This window comes from Rhinopithecus roxellana, chromosome 3 (genome assembly GCF_007565055.1).
Source record: "Rhinopithecus roxellana isolate Shanxi Qingling chromosome 3, ASM756505v1, whole genome shotgun sequence".
In the NCBI taxonomy this organism is placed as follows: domain Eukaryota; kingdom Metazoa; phylum Chordata; class Mammalia; order Primates; family Cercopithecidae; genus Rhinopithecus; species Rhinopithecus roxellana.
In genome coordinates, this window is record NC_044551.1 from 114,984,108 (window position 1) to 115,004,688 (window position 20,581).

General features: G+C 46.1%; 1 protein-coding gene across 10 annotated transcripts in view; it reads right to left on the minus strand.

Annotated features, from left to right (window-relative positions):
- Positions 1–19,149, minus strand: part of LOC104659839 — a 66,430-nt gene extending 47,281 nt beyond the window's left edge. For 4 of the 10 annotated variants that reach the window (XR_004056462.1, XR_004056459.1, XR_004056460.1 and 1 more), the window contains exons 1-2: positions 18,707–19,134; positions 9,234–9,337 (exon numbers count right to left, since the gene is read on the minus strand). Coding sequence is in view for 1 of the 10 variants with exons in the window: in XM_030927869.1 (XP_030783729.1) it covers positions 9,254–9,337; positions 18,707–19,108 (486 nt within the window). In the remaining 9 variants the exon portion in view is untranslated. Of the gene's footprint in view, positions 1–9,233; positions 9,338–12,550; positions 12,667–17,012; positions 17,263–18,706 lie in introns of those variants that run through there. The other 6 variants (XR_747639.2, XR_004056456.1, XR_004056458.1 and 3 more) reach the window with 5 other exon arrangements.
- Between the last annotated feature and the right edge of the window lie 1,432 nt (positions 19,150–20,581).

Sequence of the window (20,581 nt, forward strand, 5' to 3'; positions counted from 1 at the left end):
AAGGGATTTTGCAAGGAAGGTCTTTCTGCCCTAAAAGCCAAACCTAGTGCTTACTTCTAGATTAATAGGTCTTAACCCATCATGCCTGCTCCCCAAAACCAAGTAGTCAAATGTGTTAATCTGGATGTTTAAATACCCGCATGTTCCTGCCTAGGTGCCTGGGTCAGGTGAAAGTTCTATTCTGATTTGGGAAATGGCTACAGTGTGTTGGTCCTCACATGGGATAGCTCCCAGGTAGGAAGGGAGCCCCAGAGAGTAGTCTGAAGAGTGGCTCATAAACTCAGTGTCCTTTCCTCCAGCCTTTACCAGCTGCTGACTTGGCCCCTTAGGAATCTGTCTTCATTCTACAAGCTATTCTCCAGTGTCTGGTTCAGGCACCAGAGCAGAGCATTCCAGGCTTTCTGTGATTGGTCCTGGCCACCTGTTCCATCTCCAAGACCCTCCAGCATCCTTCTCTCATTTGCTTACCCTATCCTCCAGGCCTTGGCACAGGCCACTCTCTGTGTCTGGGACATACACTCTCCTCCTGGCTAACCTTCCTCAGCCTCCAGGACCTTTCAAGTGTCCTCTCCTCTGAGAGCCTTGCTGCACTGCCCACGGGGAGTTGGGAAGCCCTTCCACATGCTCCTGTTAGCCCTCTTTGATTCTCTCACTCACAGTACTTCCACACTGTCTTGGTTTCCTGGCTCATCTCTCCCAACACACTGGACACCCCTTGAGAAGAGACTTGACATATTCATCTTGATTTTAATGTCATCCAGCAAAATTCCTGGCACTCAGAGGGCATGCAATAAAGCTTTAGTGAATGAATGTTTAGAGCGTAATTCAGAAAATAAGCAAAAAAGTGCCACAAACACCAAAGCACCAAGTTAACCAAGCTATATGTTCTAGAACATTCTTCTTCTCCTCCTGTCACTCTAGCTCTCCTGCGCCTACAGCAGACAGGACAGAGTCTGCTCTTTCACCTACTCTTTTCTAGTCTTTTCTTTCAGGTATCCCCTGAAATGCCACTTCCTCAGAGGCTATCCCTGACTACCCAATCCAAAGCAGTCAGTCTCTTGATTACACTTCAGTCTATTTTAATTTGTTAGAGAGCACTTACTGCTAGCACCAATGTTTTACTTCTGTGTTTTCTTTCTATCTCCACCATTACGCTGTAGCTCCATTTGAGCAGGGACCTTGTCTGCTCACTATTGTATGCCCAGCACCTAGCACAGTGTGTGGCAGAGAGTGAAGTGTTCATTAAATACTTGTTAAATGAATGCATGCCACTGTTACTGCATGCTGAGTTAATTTGATGTATGGCTTCTATCACTGCTGTCAGATTAGGTGCTCTAGAGAAACTCAGAAAGGGCTGAGTCTCCTCATGACATTGCAGGTTGGGAGGAAGACCTCAGTTCCCTTCCTAGGCCAAGGTGGGATATGCTGCCTGCTTGCAGCTTCCCTGTGGCCTGGACTTCCCCATGAAGGCCAGATGCTGAGCAATCCCAGCCCATGTGTCTGCAGGCTCCTAATACTGAAATGTTCCTCTAGCTTTCTGTGAGAGCAGCTGGAGCCGCCCATTGCCTACATTGATAGAGGAATGTGCCCAGGGCTCCTGGCTGGCCTGATACCCAGCAGGAGGCAGGCACAATAGCCAGCACAGTGAGGACACATCACACTTCTTCCTTTTCCCATAACCCTACGCTGAGAGTGCATGCAGCTGCCTGGTTGGGAGCAGAAACTGGCCTCACTTCCTGGGGCCTGCTGAGCAGACAATGTGGCTCTCTAGCTGTGGCATAGAAGAAGGCAAATCTTTACTAGCTGTGACCTCACTCCCTGCCCCTCCCATTCCTGCAGAAATTGCTCTACCAGCTCAGCAGAGGGCCGGGTCTGGAATCTCTCACCTGTCCCTGGCCCTTCCTTTAAGCCCTCTGGTTTACTGGAAATCATAAACTGTGAGACACAGCTTTTATCACACCCTGAACAGTTCACTCTTAATATTTAATGCTGGAGGCTAAAACAACCAGAGACACTGGAGGCCTCCTGCTTACTCACAGTGACTGATGTTTGCACCTGGTAATTGAGGTCAGGTTGCTCCTCTTAAGTCACATGATTTGCGTCAAGGCAGGAAGGTGTCGGGGCCACTTGTTGCAAAGAGACCAGGAGGCGACCACAGAAACGCTGCAAACCAGCCATGGCAGCAAAGGCTGTGCTTTCATGGGAGCCAGCCCTAGGAGTGTGGAGCTGGGCTGGCAGCTGGTAAATGACCCTCTCGGGGACTAAATAAACCCTAGCTTTTCACTCAGAGCAAGCTCAGGATGCTTTCCTCCCTCTAAAACACTTGCTGAATTGAATCACTTTCAATCCTTTCTGGAGTAGGATGAGGCATTAGTTAATTAACAAATTAATTAAGTGTACTGAATAGTCACCCAGAAGATACTCATCACTTAAGGGTCTCCAAATCACAGTATAGGTCCCACCCTACCCAGATACCTAATCTTGTTCCAGGGGTTGCTTGACCTCAGGCATTTATCTCCTGGTTGTTATGGAATCTGCTCAGATAAACAGTAGCACACCAATCTGGCCCCTCTGCCAGCCTCAGATCCTTCTAAGAGCAGTGGAGCTCCCTGGTGGCCACCAGTCACCTGGGCTCCAGGCAGCCCAACACACATTCCCATGCTGAGGTCTCTCGCATGGCCTCTCTGGGCACAAAGTAGGTGCTCAGTAAATGCTTGTGGCATGAAGGAACCTCCTGGAGTGTGTGAGTTCTCAGGCTTCAAGGCCCCTAGACAAGCAGATTTCTCTCCCCTATCACCATAGTCACCCCAGGGACTGCAGGGCAGGCCGAAATCAGCCAGTGACTCAGCTCCCTGGGCAATTCAGCTGGCCCACAGTCCACTTCCTCTGCTCCCCAGCGCTGAAGGGATGCAGATCTGTGAGGAAGGAGCCAGCTGCAGGCACGCAGCTCGAGGGCAGGTGGGCATGATGTCTGGCTACCACTCGCACTGGACGCCACACACAGCCAGGGTGGCAGAAGGCCCCACCCACCATGTGCCAGTGGGACACCACCCTCATGATCTGCGTTTCCAGGTTTCCAACTGAGGACTGAGCACACTCTCAACATGGCTCTCCTAACTGCTCTCAAGGATGGACAGCTGGCCTCAAGGGGACACTGCAAAGGGGCTCTAGGAAGAAGCCACTGTCCCTCCAGACCATAAAAATGGCTACCAGGGCAAAGCCAACAGTTTTCACTGTAAAGTTTCTCAAGAAAATCATAGATTTTCCCCCTCTGTGATGCTCAGCTCACCCTGGAAAGGAGGTAAGAAAGACCAGACTACCTGATCTCTCAAGGTCACCAAATTCAACCACTGTCCTGTTTAAAGGCAGGTAGTACAGAGGCCAGTGTTGGCTCTGGAATGGGACATGTGAAGCATGGGTCTGCTGCACGGTAGCCGTGTAGTCTTAGGCATTATTGAAACTGTTTCTAAATTTGGTTACATGAATGAAAGGGGCTAATGTATGTAACACTTTTAGTATAGGAAGCCCTCAATATAGCTTAGTTACTTAACTATTGTCTTCTTTGAAGGATGCTGAACTAAATAGAAGAGAAACAGGGAAATAGACAGCACGGCAACCTACATCAACAGAAACCTAGTTATTCACCCTGGATAACTGAGTGTGTGAGTGTGACTGCAAACAACAATATAGCAAAGAGAAGTTTGAGATCTTTGGCTCAGTCATTCTAGAATCCTGAGTCACAGCAAATGCACAGCCTCCATGAGGCTGAGCCACATTTGAAAGCTGCTTCCACCCACAGACTGCTAGAGGCCACTGACATGCCTAACAATGATGATGATGATGATGATGATGATGACAAAAATAGCTACCACGGGCTACCATGTGCACACACATGTTAAGCAGTTCAAACAAGGTATTTTGTTTAATTCATACCACAAATCTTTGAAATAAGTATTCTTGTTCCCATTTTATAGAGGTAGAAACTGAGAGTTGAAGAGGCTGAATAATTTCTCAAGCACACTCCCAACTCACCCACCCACAAGCAAAAAGGCAGAGCCGGGATTCAAACACAAGTGTGACTATGTGTGGACATCTCCCCTGTGCTATGCTGCCTGAAGGAAAATTCTGAGTGGTATTGTTTCTGGGAAAAATCCACCCGTGTAGACTTTAAACCTACTCTGACAGGAGCAAGGGTCACCACTCTGTATCTAAGACCAGTGGGAACAGGAAACTGTGGAGCAGGCTGGTTAGGGGACAAGCCCAAAGTGACAAAGTTAGCAAAGGTAGACCTGGCACTCGGCACCACATCTGTTTTTCCATGCTCTTAACCACTATAACATACAGAGCCCTTTTACAGAGATCAAGGACACAGGTAAAAGTGTTTTAAAAGCAAAAAAAAAAAAAAAAAAAAAGAGGGGAGGATGTATAAAATAAACATAAATCACCCCCCTCCCCTGCCTGGACATAACTCAGGGAACAGTTCCAACCCCCAGGAACCTTCTGTGGAAATTGTTCGCAGCATCGGAGACCTCCAACATAGAAATAACCCTCAATAAATCATTTCTTTCTTCCTCTTTCCCTTCAGGCAGGAATAATATTACTAACTGAATTGTACAGGTGAGACCAGGAAGGTCAAGCAAGGGGTGACCAGCTTAGGCCCTTGGCTGGCAGGTGAGGAGGAGACTGACCCAGCCTCCTAGCTCCTAGGGGAGGAAACAGTGATGACAAAGGCCCTTTCCATGGCCAAGGTGGAGCCCTTTCTACCAAAGGTTAAACGTTTTAATAGAATATCCAAGTGCATCTTTTCCAACCTTAAAAACATATTTAATTTCCCTATAAAGCTGATTGGCACGCTCCTCCTCCTCCAAAGCTCTGTATTAGGCAGGGTTCATAGCTGTACGAACAGTGGTTAGTTCAGCCAGAAAAGGGATGATATAGGAGGATATTGGGTCTGGGAGGGCTGCAGATTTAGAGCCAGTCAGCCAGGAACAATGCCTGAAACATACCTTAGAGCTGGAGAAAGAAAGAAAGAAACCCTACCTTTCTTAATAGCTGGCAAGGTGGCAAGGTCTGGCCCCATGCAGCCTCGGCTCTTCCCACTCTCCTCTCTCCCTAATGCATCACCCTACTCACTGCTTCCCTATGTTCCCTAAGTTCTATGAACTTGCCATTTCCTCTGCCTGCAACCTAGACATTCACACTGCTAGCTCCCTGGCTAGCTCAAATGCCAGGTTTCTGCACAAATGCTCCTCCTTAGAGAGGCCTTCCTGGACCTCTAGGTCTCTGGCCCTAGTACTCTATCCCCTCTCCCTACTTTCCTCTTCTACTTCACTTCTTAACATTGTGTTACCCACTGGAATGTAAGCGGCACGAGGGCAGGGACTTGGGTTGTTTTGTTCCTTACTGTAAGCCCAGGGCCAGACCTGGAACAATTAGGGTGCTTAGTTATTTGCTGAATACTCTATGAAGGAATGACAAAGGAATGCATGGAGAACTTCAAAGTTCAACTCCTCCAACTTCAAACTTCAAACCCCCAACTCCTCCTGCCTATGCTGGAGGATTAGGGCAGTAACAGGAATCGACTTGTGCTGTGACTGCAGCTGTGCTGTCACCTTGCCTGGATCCGCATCAGCCCTGCAGCTCCCACTTTGGAGGAGACTTGCCCAGGGACCTGCTCTGAAGCTTCTCTGACAGCCTCTGCAGCTCTTGGAACGTATCTGGGCTGCTGCTGTGCAGACCATGGAGGCCTAGCTCAGTTCCTGCCCCTGCTTTCCTAGAGCCTCATGAAGACAGGGAAGTGACTTACCCAAAGTCCCCTTTCACCCTATAAACAGTTCAGCCTAGGGAGCAAGGCTGACACGCAAATGCAGCTATGTATAGACTCAGAGTCATCCAACGTCAGGGCTGGGTGGAGCCTTGGTCACATGCAGGCCAACCTGTGTCTGGAGATAATGCAAGCCAGTGCAGAGGTGAGCGTGTACATGTACTCTGCAGTCTGGCAGATCCAACCCCCGCCCACCAACTGTGTGACCTTGGAGAATTATTTGAAAAGATAGTATATGAAAAGCAGATGTAAAATGGAAATAAAAGTTCCTATTTCAAACAGTCAGTTGTCCCCCATTCAGAAGCCTATTACAAGGCCGGGCACAGTGGCTCAAGCCTGTAATCCTAACACTTTGGGAGGCCGAGACGGGTGGATCACGAGGTCAGGAGATCGAGACCATCCTGGCTAACATGGTGAAACCCCATCTCTACTAAAAAATACAAAAAACTAGCTGGGCGAGGTGGCCGGCGCCTGTAGTCCCAGCTACACGGGAGGGAGGCTGAGGCAGGAGAATGGCGTAAACCCGGGAGGCGGAGCTTGCAGTGAGCTGAGATCCGGCCACTGCACTCCAGCCCCCGCGACAGAGCAAGACTCCATCTCAAAAAAATAAATAAATAAATAAATAAATAAATAAATAAATAAATAAATAAAGAAGCCTATCACAGTTGTCCCTCAGCATCTTCAAGGGATTGGTTCCAGGACAGCCCCTCAGATACCAAAAGCTATGATGCTCAAATTCTTCATAAAAAATGGTGTAGGGCTGGGTACAATGGCTCGTGCCGGTAATTTGGGAGCACTTTGGGAGACTGAGGTGGGTGGATCACATGAGTTCAGGAGTTCGAGACCAGCCTCGCCAACATGGTAAAATCCTGTCTCCTCTAAAAATACAAAAAATAGCCAGGCTTCCTGGCTCATACTTGTAGTCCCAGCTACTCGGGAGGCTGAGGCATGAGAATTGCCTGAACCCGGGAGGCAGAAGTTGCAATGAGCCAAGATTGCACCACTGCACTCCAGCCTGGGTGACAGAGTGAGACTTCATCTCAAAAACAAAAAACAAACAAACAAAAAATGGTGTAGCATAGTCAGCCCTCCATATCCACAGGTCCACACACAGAACCTGCTGGTATGGAGGGCTGGAAGACCAACTGTGCTTCCTATTCTTTTTTTTTTTGAGACGGAGTCTCCTCTGTCACCCAGGCTGGAGTGCAGTCTCGTGATCTCGGCTCACTGCAAGCTCCACCTCCCGAGTTCATGCCATTCTCCTGCCTCAGCCTCCCGAGTAGCTGGGACTACAGGCATGTGCCACCACGCCCAGTTAAGTTTTTGTATTTTTAGTAGAGAAGGGGTTTCACCATGTTAGCCAGGATGGTCTCGATCTCCTGACCTCGTGATCTGCCCACCTTGGCCTCCCAAAGTGCTGGGATTACAGGCGTGAGCCACTGGGCCCGGCCGCTTCCTATTCTTTATGGTATCAAATTCAAACTCCTTGGCTTGATAGTCAAACTCCCATCACCACTGAAATCTGATTAACCAACCTGTCCAATACAATCTCTCTGCACTCCTCCAAATGATGTTCAAGTTGGACCTAGGTGCTCCCTAGTCCTTCTCACACCTATGTGCCTGGAAACACCACCCACCTTCTTTTCTCTCATCTGAATTTACTAGAGCCCCAGGGGCAGGTCTCATAGTCTTCCTGGACTTAGGTTTTTCTAGGCACTGACTACTGGGCATTCATGATGAGACCTGCCCCTGGGGCTCTAGTATTTGGTGTTATTTAAAGGGAGGAACAAAGTTGTGACTCCCCAGCCAGAACAAAGGATCCTTGAGGGCAACTGTCTGTTGTCTTTTCACGTCTCCCCCAACCAGGCATTAAAACATGCACAGAAATTCCTGCTGACAGGCTCATGTGAAGTTACAAGTTACAATTTGGTGAAAATGCCCCCAAATATTTCCTCTATTTCCCAAGGAAAGGAACATAAATATATAGAAATTAAATTAAAGACAAACTTAAATCATTCCTATTTCTGCATGCTTGGTCTGTGTGGGAAAAAAAAAAAAAAATCATTTCATCTCTATCTCCAACCCAGACTTGACAAATAGAAAAACTCCCTAAAAACAATGCATACCAAAAAAAAAAAAAAAAAAAAAAAAAAAAAAAAAAAAAAAAAAAAAAATACCAATTAGTCTCACTTAAAGGTTTCAGGAAGGAAAACACAGTTAAACTGAAAACGGTTAACTGGTGTTTAAAAAAAAGAAACCAGCCCGGAAATGTTTTTAGGACTGCGTCTATCGAAGTCCCTTAGGGACTGATTTGTCCTTCAATACATTCTTCATAGCACCTGCTTTCACCAAAACCCAACAGCCCAACGCTAGAGCTTTGTGAGTGAGATGCAGAGTGGAACTGTTCATGGAGCTACACAGCTCTGAATCATGTCACCCAACAGCAAGCAACAGCCACATGAAGGATTCCTAGCAGTGCCCTGTGGCCACTACAGTGGGCCATGGGAAGCCGTACAAACAGCAGATGGCATCCTGCAGCCCCAGCTTCTCCTTCTGCCTTGTTCCTCTCTCTAGTCCATGCCTCTGCTTCCCCACTGGCCCACTGGCCAAATATACTCAGAAAAAAAGTCCTTGCACAAGCCTCCGCCCAAATTAATTCCACATTCTTTCAAGAGGCCTTGAAAGGTACTGAAATTCGGGGAAGCTCTTCACTAGACCCCTCACTGGAATGCCAAGAAGTGATGTAGTGGCCCTTGACATAAGGGCTTATTCCCATTTATGAAACTGAAATTATTTTCTTCTAAGCACAAAGCTAACAAATGTGATCAAAATAGAAAATAAACAATCCTCATTCAAGTGCTCAGAATGCAGCACAAATAGGATCTTGGGATAAATAAGACAGAGCTGTGAAATTAATAGGGGTAAGAAGAGGGGAGGGTCAGTAGGAGAAGTACACCAAGGGGCTGCAAGGCCTGGGAAGGCAGATGGAAACCATGGGTTCTGAGGGGCCAGGCATGGCAGTGCAGAATAGTCCACCCTGGGAGTGACTGGAAGAAGGACTGCAGGGTCCCCGCAAAGAACACCTCACACTCCCAGCTTGCCACATACTTGTTGAACTATTCTGGGTGGATACCTCCTTCCTGGATGGCAAAGGGGACAGGCCCAAGATGCAGAAGGGAAGGGAAGTCACACTTACAATGCAGAGGATGCGCCCTTGTCCCTCATACTCTCTGAAACATTCCAGGAATAATTCTGGTTTCACTGCTATTGTTTGTTGTTTTTGTAAATAAACCGCAAAAATCAACAAATGGCCTCAAAATTGAACACGTGATTTACAGCAATTCCTATACCAAAACACAAATAATGCAGAACAAATAAGAGAAAAATTCCGGTCAGGCTTTCCACTCACCCATGGCTGGTGGCTGGCATTCAACTCTCCAGCAGCCAGGGAGTCCATTTTCTTCTCTGCTGGCCATCCTCAGGACTGCCTGGGGGGCCTGGGTGTGCTGCCACCTGCAGGCCAAACAAGGGAAAAACATAAGCAATGGCCCCAATCATGCGCCTGAAGCCCCTCCTATATCCTCAGGCAGCTGGAAGACCTGAGTCCCCACGGTGGCACGAGAGCCAGGAGCACTCACCGAGTGCCAACACCTGCTGGGTCACAAACAGTTTCTGCTTGGGATCCCAACACAGGCAGCAGAGTCAGCAAAAACTCTAAGATATCAAGAAGTCAAGCATTTCTTAACAACAGCAGCAAACTCTTACACAGGGCTGTGGTTACCAGACACTGCTCTAAATAACTTACACTTGTTTACTTATTTCATCCTCACAATGACGGGTAAATATTTTAGGTCTCTGCCAATTTGCCTGATTACTGAATTAGGTTGAATCATTAAAATGAATAACTTGATAATACTCAATTTCAAAGAGGGGTCACATATGAAAACTCTTGTGAGAGATTCTCAGCATCTTGCAGACATTCATTCCCAAAATATCCATTGAGTGTTATGGACCAGACACTGCTCTAGGACCTGGGAAGAGAGGAGTGAACACACAAGACAAAGTCCCTGCTCTCACGAAGCTTCTGTTGTAGTGGAGGGAGGCAACAATAGAAAAGGAGACAAATGCCAAGCAGAAGAAAAAGCAGGGAAAAAGAGATACAGCACGATGACAATGCTGTTAATATCCATTCGTTTATCCACTTATTTCCAAGGACTTACTAACCATGTCATTTATTGCCCACAGCTGCATGTCAGGCACTGTGCCAAGGATGCAATTATGGGTAAGAAATAGACATGGTCTCTGCCTGTTTGGAGTACTTACATAAGAGGAACATTTATTATTAGTCAAATAATCACCTAAATAAATGCACAGATGTTAATCTGTGATAGGTGTGGTAGCAGAATTGCATGTAGTCCTTGTGAGAGCATCTCCACGAGGCCTGACCTCGTCTAGGGGGAGGCCTGAGATGGAGTGTGGGGAGGAGCAATGTGTTAGTCCATTTTGCATTGCTATAAAGGAATATCCGAGACTGGGTAATTTATAAAGAAAAGAGGTTTAAGGCTGGGTGCAGTGGCTCACACCTGTAATCCCAGCACTTTGGGAGGCTGAGGCGGGTGGATAATCTGAGGTCAGGAGTTCAGGACCAACCTGGCCAACATGGTGAAACCCTGTCTCTACTAAAAACACAAACATTAGCTGGGTGTGGTGGTGCATGCCTGTAATCCCAGCTAGTTGGGAGGCTGAGGCAGGAGAATTGTTTGAACTGGGGAGGCAGAGGTTGCAGTGAGCCAAGATCATGCCACTGCACTCCAGTCTGGGTGTCAGAGCGAGACTCCATCCCAAAAAAAAAAAAAAAAAAAAAAGAAAAGAGGTTTGGCTCACAGTTCTGTAGACTGTACAAGCTTGGCACCAGCATCTGCTTGGCTTCTGGTCAGGCCTCAGGATACTTACAATCATGGTGAAAGGTAGAGGGGGAGCTGGCGTGTCACATGGCACAAGAAAGAGCAAGAAAGGGGAGGAGATGCCAAGGCTCCTTTAAACAACCAGCTCTCACCTGTACAGAGTAAGAACTCACTCATTACCTCTGGGAGGGTACCAAACCATTTATGAGGGATCCAGCCCCATGACCCAAACACCTCCCACCAGGCCCCACCTCCAATGCTGGCGATCACATTTCAACAAGAGATTTGGAGGAGACATACATCCAAACCATATCAAGCAGTGTCCCTGTCAAAAGCACACCCTGTGCACAGGCTGGATCATGGGCAGTCAGCAGGGATAGGAGGCAGGGTGAGGCTGGAGAAGCAGTGTAGGCAACCCTTGCATGACACTGCAAGCCACAAGAGGAGATCGAGCCTTAACCCTGGAGAACTGGAGCACCACACAAGGGTCTTAGGCAGAGGAGTAATGCATTTAGATGTATACTTTTAAAAGATTATCTATGTAGGCTGAGTAATGGCCCTGCCAAAGATGTCTATGTGTGAATCCCTGGAGGCTGTACATATGTTCCCCTACATGGCAAAAGGGACATTGCAGATGTGATTCAGGGTCCTGAGAATTGGAGATTAACCAGGTGGGGCCAATGTAATCACCAGTGTCCTTATAAGAGGGAGGTAGGGGGAGATCTGACTTCAGATGAGAAGCCTCAGAGTGATGTGGCACGAGAAAGACTTGGCTTCGAAGAGGAGGAAGAAACCCTGAGCCAGGGAATGCACTGGCCTCTAGAAGCTGGAAAAGCAACAAAACGATTCTCCTCTAGAGCCTCCAGAAGGAATGCAGCCCTGCCAAAGCCTTAATTTCAGGACTTCTAAAATAGTAAATTTGTGTTGTTTTAAGGCACTGACTTTGTGGTAATTTGTTACAGCAGCAATAGGAGAATAGGACATACTAGCTCCTGCGAAAAACCAGATTGGACGTAAGGGCAAGGGGAGGCAGGGACCAGCTAGAGGTCACTGCTGTGGTTCAGTCAAGAGGTGTGAGAGCTTGCACCACAGTGATGGCCGTGGGGATGGAGAGGAGTGGAGTTGAAGGACCCAAGCAGGGGAAGAGCCGGCCAGTCAAAGGTCTCGCTGCAATCTGGCAGATGGTACTGGAATGCTACAGCAGGTCTCTTTCAGGCTCAGGCCCTGGCTGGCTCACCCTGGCTGGAGCCCAGAACTTTTACAGAAGGAGGAAGCTCACACCAGGGCTATAGAGCACTCCCAGACAGACACACCATTTACTTGCTTAACCTGCCAACCCCATTCCTACAAAAAAGTTCATGAGTCTCCAGGAACAAGCCTTAAGAAAGAATACCCGGGGAATTTTTACTAGACAAAAGGTAGCAATTATTTCTGCTAAGCATTAAGTCTTGCAGCAAACTTTTTTTTTTTTTTTTTCTGTGAACAGAGATTTTGTAATTCTGGAAGAGAGGGGTCCAGATTTAAATATACATATCTCTAACCTAGGTGATGGAGAACCATGATTAAATCCAACATCTAAAAACTTCGTAGTCAGTAGAAAATGTAGAAATTAAAGAAAGACTAAACAAGAAACTAGGAGACTCAGCCTCTACTCTATTCTTGCTTAATAATCCAGACCTACTTAAAAAATGGGATCCTAATTTGGTCCTGTTTAATGGAGCTGTCAAGAAGAAAAAGCAATAAAAATTATTTGAGAGAATTTTAGAAACATTCTCCTATTCTACTCCAAAAATATAAATATGCACACTCCAAAACCAAGTACCTTGGATTGTACTGAGAGATGACAATGACGTCTTAACGGTACTATTTCCCCATGATGTTGCAGCAGGCCACAGAGACCTCACTGAATTGTAAGAGCAGGAAAGGACCCAGGAATGCCTGCAGATGACAAAACACCAGGTAGTCCTGTCAGCCTAGGAGCATGTTAATTTAAAAATAGATATTTTTTTTCTGGTGACAAAAGTGACATATGTCTATTATAGGAAAACACAAACAACTCCTGTAGTCCAGTGATCTATAGATAACACATTTGGAAATATTTTCTTCTAGTCTTTTTTCTCCATTGATTTTGGCACAGGCACACACACACACACACTCACACTCACTTAATTTTTAACAAAATTACAATACTGTATATACTTTTATAATCAGTTTTATGTAACAGTATATAATCCTCCATGTATTAAATATAGTTTTTCATAATGGTAGTATCCATCATATGAAAGTATGAAGGCCGGGCGCGGTGGCTCAAGCCTGTAATCCCAGCACTTTGGGAAGCCGAGACGGGCGGATCACGAGGTCACGAGATCGAGACCATCCTGGCTAACACGGTGAAACCCCGTCTCTACTAAAAAAAATACAAAAAACTAGCTGGGCGAGGTGGCAGGCGCCTGTAGTCCCAGCTACTCTGGAGGCCGAGGCAGGAGAATGGCGTAAACCCGGGAGGTGGAGCTTGCAGTGAGCTGAGATCCGGCCACTGCACTCCAGCCTGGGCGACAGAGCGAGACTCCGTTTCAAAAAAAAAAAAAAAAAAAAAGTATGAAAACATCACTTAACCAATCCCTAATTGCTGAACAACTGAGTAGTTTGTTTTCTTTTTTTTTTTTTTTTTGAGACGGAGTCTGGCTCTGTCGCCCAGGCTGGAGTGCAGTGGCCGGATCTCGGCTCACTGCAAGCTCCGCCTCCCGGGTTTAAGCCATTCTCCTGCCTCGGCCTCCCGAGTAGCTGGGACTACAGGCGCCTGCCACCTCGCCCAGCTAGTTTTTTGTATTTTTTTTTAGTAGAGACGGGGTTTCACCGTGTTTGCCAGGATGGTCTCGATCTACTGACCTTGTGATCCGCCCGTCTCGGCCTCCCAAAGTGCTGGGATTACAGGCTTGAGCCACCGCGCCTGGCCAGTTTCAAACTTTATGGTAACATAAGCCATTGGTAGGAACCTCTTCATCTACGGGAATATCCCTAGATATAAATCTGTGTCTATAGCTCTGATTATTTCCTTAGGGTCCTATTTCCTACATCCATGCATTGTCATTACTATTTTGTTATAATTAATTACCATCTGTAATGTACTTAATATTTCTCTTTAAATCAACTCATTTCTGTCCTTAAACAAATGTATTTTAAAAGCAAATCTGACTGGGTGTGGTGGCTCACACCTGTAATTCTAGCACTTTGGGAGACCAAGGCAGGCGGATTGCCTGAGCTCAGGAGTTCGAGACTAGCCTGGGCAACATGGCGAAACCCCGTCTCTACTAAAAATACAAAAAATCAGCCAGGCGTGGTGGTGCGTGCCTGTAGTCCCAGCTACTCAGGAGGCTGAGGCATGAGAATCGCTTGAACCTATGAAGCAGAAGTTGCAGTGAGCCAAGATTGTGCCACTGCACTCTAGCCTGGACAACAGGGCAAGACTCAGTATCAAAAAAAAAAAAAAAAAGCAAACCTATTTAAGTGGAAAACCAACATCATATGCCATAAATGAAGGCAATCATAATATGTTTTATTGGAATAAAAAAACACTGTGGTTAAAATAGAGTCAAAATACTGCTCTCCCTTTGCTCATTCTTTTATATAAAATGGGAGATTAGAGAGGCTTAGTGAGAGAGGTGTTGAAGGCATGCTAGCACCAAGCTAAAGTTTTTCTCCTTCCCTTGATCAGAAGACTGAAAAGGAATTGAGCATGGGAATAACTTTCTCACTGTGAGTCAGCGTTAGACAATGTGGCAAATGTGTCCCAACTAGAATTACCCTGCGCCACCTGAAATAACCTCCTACGAAAACATGCCTTAGGACATATTCTTGAAAGTAGAACTGGGATAAAAGGTATGGACACTTTAAGGAGCTTCTGATAACCAGAGCTCAAACACCATCCAAGTTAGTTTTACCACAGTTTTACTATAAGAGTGCCCATTTTCCTTCATGTTCACAAATATTAAGTACTATAAACAAAATATTGAAATAGTTAAAACGTTTCAGCTTTTTGGTGTAAAATATCCAGCAGCTGAATCTTCAAAGACTATTTTCATGCTCCTCTAGCTAGTCCCTGACCCTAGGGCAGGGCTATTTTATGAATCTTTAGTTAGTGGTAAGCTTACAACAAACTGATACTGCACTTGGTTTCGCCAAGCTAAAGTAAACTCTGTAAAACATGAGGAAGTGACTTTAGCATTTGCAAATATTTCAGAATGCCTTTGTGCCAGCAAAGGTCAAACAAGGATCAGAATTGCATGGATTCCAAAGTATACTTTTGGGAAATAAGAGACCCAGAGAAGCATTACTCAAGATACAATTCACTACAAATTTTCAGCAAGTCAATGAAAAGTCTAAAAGAAATACATGTTTAAACTTTCCTATCCTGGTATAATATGCAATTGCACAAATAGGTTAGATTGTAGACTAATGCAATTGTTAATATTTCTAACATAGAAAAAGGAAAGTGTATTTTGAAGCAAGAAGAATTAATAACAATTGGAATTGTTCAGGTTATTCCCGGGCAGAGACCTATGTGTACATGTGCCTGTGGGGAAAAGGTGAGGAAAAAGGGACATGAAAAACATCCTTATGTAATCCCAGCATTTTGGGAGGCCAAGGCAGGCAGATGACGAGGTCGAGAGCTCGAGACCATCCTGGCCAACATGGTGAAACCCCGTCTCTACTAAAAATACAAAAATTTGCTGGGCATGGTGGTGCACACCTGTAGTCCCAGCTACTCAGGAGGCTGAGACAGGTGAAGTGCTTGAACCCAGGAGGTGGAGGTTGCAGTGAGCCAAGATTGCATCACTGCACTCCAGCCTGGGTGACAGAGCGAGATTCTGTCTCAAAAAAAAAAAAAAAATTATTATGTTTGGAAGGAGGTTATTGGTTCTGATTTTTGTGAGAGACAAAAATACAAGTTTATCTAAGCTTAAGAACTAAATGATGGCCTATTGTAAGATATAGAACTTCCAACTCACTGAATAAAAAGAAGGAAAGAAGAAACAGAGGACAAATACACTCTGATGAATCCATAGAGTCACAAGGAAAAAAAATGCATGATAAATACACGGCAAAACAAGATGGCAAAAATAAGACCACATTTATCAGTGATCAAAGTAAGTAAGAATGAATTAAATTCCATTATTAAAAGATCAATACTTTCACCCTAAATGCCTATGAATGGAAAATGGATAAATTATGGTACATATTCCACTTTAATGGATGTGTATGTGTGTGTATGTATGCATATGTGTGTGTATACACCATAGAAAGAGGCCCATGAGTTTCAGCTTAGAAAGTTGTAGAAAAATATTTGTATAAGCATAGGAAAGGGTCCAGAAAAACACACCAATATGATATCTGTGGTTGCCTATAGAGAGCGGTTTACCTATGAGTTTCAGTTTAGAAAGTTGTAGGAAAATATTTCCATAAGCATAGGAAAGGGTCCAGAAAAACACACCAATATGATATCTGTGGTTGTCTATAGAGGCTGAAATGGACTTTCCTGTCTCACGTTACAAATGTCTACACTGTTTGAATCTATTACAAAAGCATAAGACCAAAGGAACATGAAAAAACAAATGTAATAATAAACGTAATAAAACGGAGCAATAAACGTAAGGGCAGGATCAGTGAAACAGAGGACATAGAGGACCAAAAAAAAGGTGGTTAACAAAACCCGAAGTATTTACTTGAAAGTAGACAAACCTCTAGTGAGACTGATCAAGAATAACTGACACAAGATTTTTAAATAATGAGATTACAGAAAAAGGAAGAAATGACAAATAAAAGACATTTTAAAATGTATAAAGAATAATATAAATACATGATAACACATTTGAAAATACAGATGAAATGAATACATTTCTAGAAAATAAAAATTACCAAATTTGGCACAAAAAATGTGTATAACTACTTAAGAGACTCAAATAATTTTGAAACCTCTTCCCCATAGAGTTTCAGACCCAGAACATTTTACAAGTGCCTTCTACTAACTTCCAAGGAGCAGAAAATCTCTATCTTAATGGAGTTGCTTTAGAAGATAGAAAAAAAGAGAAAACATTGCCCAACTTAAGGTTACGTAATTTTGAAATTACGTACAAATAAAGAAAAATACAGGATAGTTTCACTTAAAAACATGGATGTTAAACTCCTAAATATTACCTAATCAAATGCAAAAGTATATTACAAATACATCATGATAAAGTAATTCACTGCATTAGTCGATTGTGGAAGAGGTTACCAGTACTCACCAGTCTCTCTGTTCTCTTCCTCCTGGGAACACCACCAGGCTACATTTCCCAGCCACCTTACAATTAGGTGAGACCCATGAGACTAGTTCATGCCAATGGAATGTGAACGGAAGTGCATCTAATTTTCTGGCTCATGAAAACAGGAGCATTTTCTTTCTTTTTCTTTTTTTTTTTAGATGGAGTTTAGCTCTCGTTTAGCTCAGGCTGGAGTGCAGTGACGTGATCTTGGCTCACTGCAACCTCTACCTCCCAGGTGAAAGCGATTCTCCTGCCTCAGCCTCCCGAGTAGCTGGGATTACAGGCATGTTCCATGACGCCCGGCACATACTAAAAATACAAATAATTTTGTATTTTTAGTAAAGATGGGGTTTCTCCATGTTGGTCAGGCTGGTCTCAAACTCCCAATCTCAAGTAATCTGCCCGCCTCAGCCTCCTGAAGTGCTGGGATTACAGGTGTGAGCCACCGTGCCCAGCAACAGCAACATTTTCTAAAAGCAATCAGAACTCAACACCATCCTGGGGTAGAGCAGCGGGGGACCCCATGTTTTAAAACTTAGGACCTTAGACCATCCTTGTCAAATTCAGATGGTTTTATCAAAGTTAAGATCATTCAAGTTTTGTTTCAGTAATGGGTCTTATGATCAGATCTGTGTGATTAGGTTGAATTCATTATTATTGAGACAAAAATTGAGTTAAAGGGGATTCTTGGTATTGGCCTGCAAAAGCTGACATTACTTAAATGTAAGTTAAGTGCCTGACGATTTAGTCACTTTACTCTTAGCTCTTAGCTCTTTCACTCATCTGTCCTTGTTCTGCACAACCTGCCTTATGGGTAACTTGAATACATTATTTTCTCTCCTCAGTGGATGGGGAACGCCTTAAGGGCAGGGGCTTTTTCCACAGCGCTGGGGGGGAGGGGGTGGGGTGAGGGGAACCCCTTCCTACACACCAAGAATGAGTTGTCTATACTTGATAAAGGACAAAGACAAGGTGGCACGCATCTTTCATGCTTCTGCTGGCAGATGCAGTGGACTGGAAATTTCCTGGTCTGGGAAGGACTCCGTCTGTGAGTGCACCTATCCCTGACCATCTATGCTAGCCCGGGGATGGGGGCCCCAGCAGAGTGAGGCCCTGACTTCACATCCTGGCCTAGTTGCTCTCCATGCCTGTGATCAAGGGAGATGAGCTGCCAGCTTGCTTGGTCAGGGAACACTTGGAAGGCACCCCAAGGGTCCCCAGGTGCACCAGATCTAGGAAACTTACGCAAACTACACGAGGGATGGGGTGGGGCCCAGTGGGAAAAATGAGTCTGACAGGTCAGAGGGAGTAGACTATGAGCTCAGGTTAGGCATTCTGCTCGGTATTTTACGTACACCCTCCAACTTTTGATTTTTACCAACACCCAGGGAGGTCGGTGCTCTACAAAAAGGAAAGGTGTGCTCAGGTGGCCCGACTTGCCACGGTCCCAGCTCGACCCCGGGCTGCTAGCCCCTTGGCACGCTTGTCTGAGGCCTCCCAGGTGTTCCAGCCCGCCCTGGAGGCTCAAGGCCACGAAACCCAGGGGTGCCGCGTCTCAGGCCCTCCCCGCCCCCACGGCAGAACCCCAGACCCTGCCCCGGTCAAACGCCTGGCGTCGGGCCCGCCGGGTCCGCAAGGAGGAGCCCGCGAGGCGGCCGCGAAGGGGCTGCGCTTACCTCGCCCGGCGCGGGCGCCCCAGGGCCCGCACTCCAGGCTGGCCGCCGCCGCATTCTGCGCCTCTCGTCGGGAACGGCAGCTGCGCCAGTCCTGGACACAACCACTTTCATTTTCCTCAACGACATCGGCAGGAAAGCGAAAGCGAAAACCTCCGGGAGGCGGGACCGGGGCCGAGCGCGGGCCGGCAGCCAGAGGCGGGGGCCCCGGGCTCGGGTCTGCGCGTGGCCTGCCCGGTGGCGTTCGGGGTGGAGCTCGGTCTCGCCGAGTGCCCGAGAGCGATTCCGCCGCGCACACCTGCCTCGGCGGGACCCCGGCCCGGACTGGACGGGAGGCTGGGCAGGCCCGCGGTAAGCGGAAAGGCGCCCGCAGCTCTCTCGCCGGACCGGGACAGGTTCCTCCATCTGCCCTTCATTCAGCGTTTACTTGAGCCTGTGGCTGGCAGCCGGCCCGGGACCTGACCGCTGGCGGCGCTTCGGGCTCTGGCCTGAGGAGGCGGGTGCCAGCCTGAGCAGCTGGGACCAAGCCTCTGAGGAGTCCTCGTTGGAGGGGACTTGACCACGAGGTACCAGGCATCTCATCTGGGGTCAGCGGAGAACCCAAAAGTCAATGATCTCGGTGAAATGGGGGTCCCTCCATCCGATAAGAGAAACCGGAACAGCAAGCCTATGGTTTGGACTCCCTGGTCTAAGCGGTACCCATCAATATCTAAACATTTAGAGATTCCAGGGTTCAGTGTCTGGCCATCTCTTGTTGTTAGTGATTTGGGACAAAATATTCAAGTAGTTAGACTCAGTTACTTCCCCTGTGGGATAGGAATAATAATCATACCTACCGCCAGAATTTTAGGAATGAACAATAGAAGGAAAAAATACTTAAAATTTTCTGTCAGCCTCTAGGTAGGTTCCTTGAGGGCAGCAACCAAGTCATTATTTACCTGGATGCTTGATAGACATTCTCCAATGGCCAGTGCATCAACTTGGAGCTATCTCCATGATAACAGGTTAGTTGTCAAGGTTTGGACAATATTTTCTGGAGTTTAAAGACTGAGGAAGCCCTGAAATTTTTTTTTGGAAGGTGTCTCAAACTTAGCCTGACAGCCCCTACAATTATGCCATGGAACCAGGTTTTTGTTAGAGCAGAGCACGGCCACAACGTTTAATGGACATTCCTACAGCAGTGTTCAGCGCTGGCCACTGAAGTCTGAAGATACTTTTGCAAGCATTTCTATTCACTTGCTTTTACAAAACATTGGCAAGACACCATACTCCAAACACAATTTGCCCTGTGTGTACGTTTGTTGCAGAGCAAACATAAAAGTTTTTGCCACAGAGCAAACATAGAGCAGTCTGTTATAACTGGAACAAGAAACCCAAATAAACTATTAAATCTGCCCAGAGTCACTTTGGTTTACCTGTTTGTAATTTGGGCACATTCCCTGCAAGATGGAGGCCCTGGTCTGTGACTGATGTAGGGGCTTATATGTGTCCTTGCAATAGTTCCCTCAAGAGCAGGTGGGAAAGTGGGGCAGGCCAAACGATGACCTTAGAAAAACAACAGCCTGTTTCTCTGTCCAGAAGATGATACTTTTAGTCTGTAGTATGAAGGAAAAAGAAAAACAAAACAAAAAAGGCAAATCTTGGAGCCTCTTCCTCCTTATAGGACAATTCTTGACTCCAAGATAGCAAAGTAGAGTTAAATCTGCTTCTGCATAAAAACTATGTTTGGGAAGATGAAGATCAGGAAAAGATGGAAGAGATATAAGAAGATAAGCCAAATCCTGGTTACCTTTTATAGACATCACACATGTGAACAGAGAGCATCAGGAGTTGAAGGCCGGCCTGAAGTCTTTCATCTTGGCGACTTCCCAAGGTTTT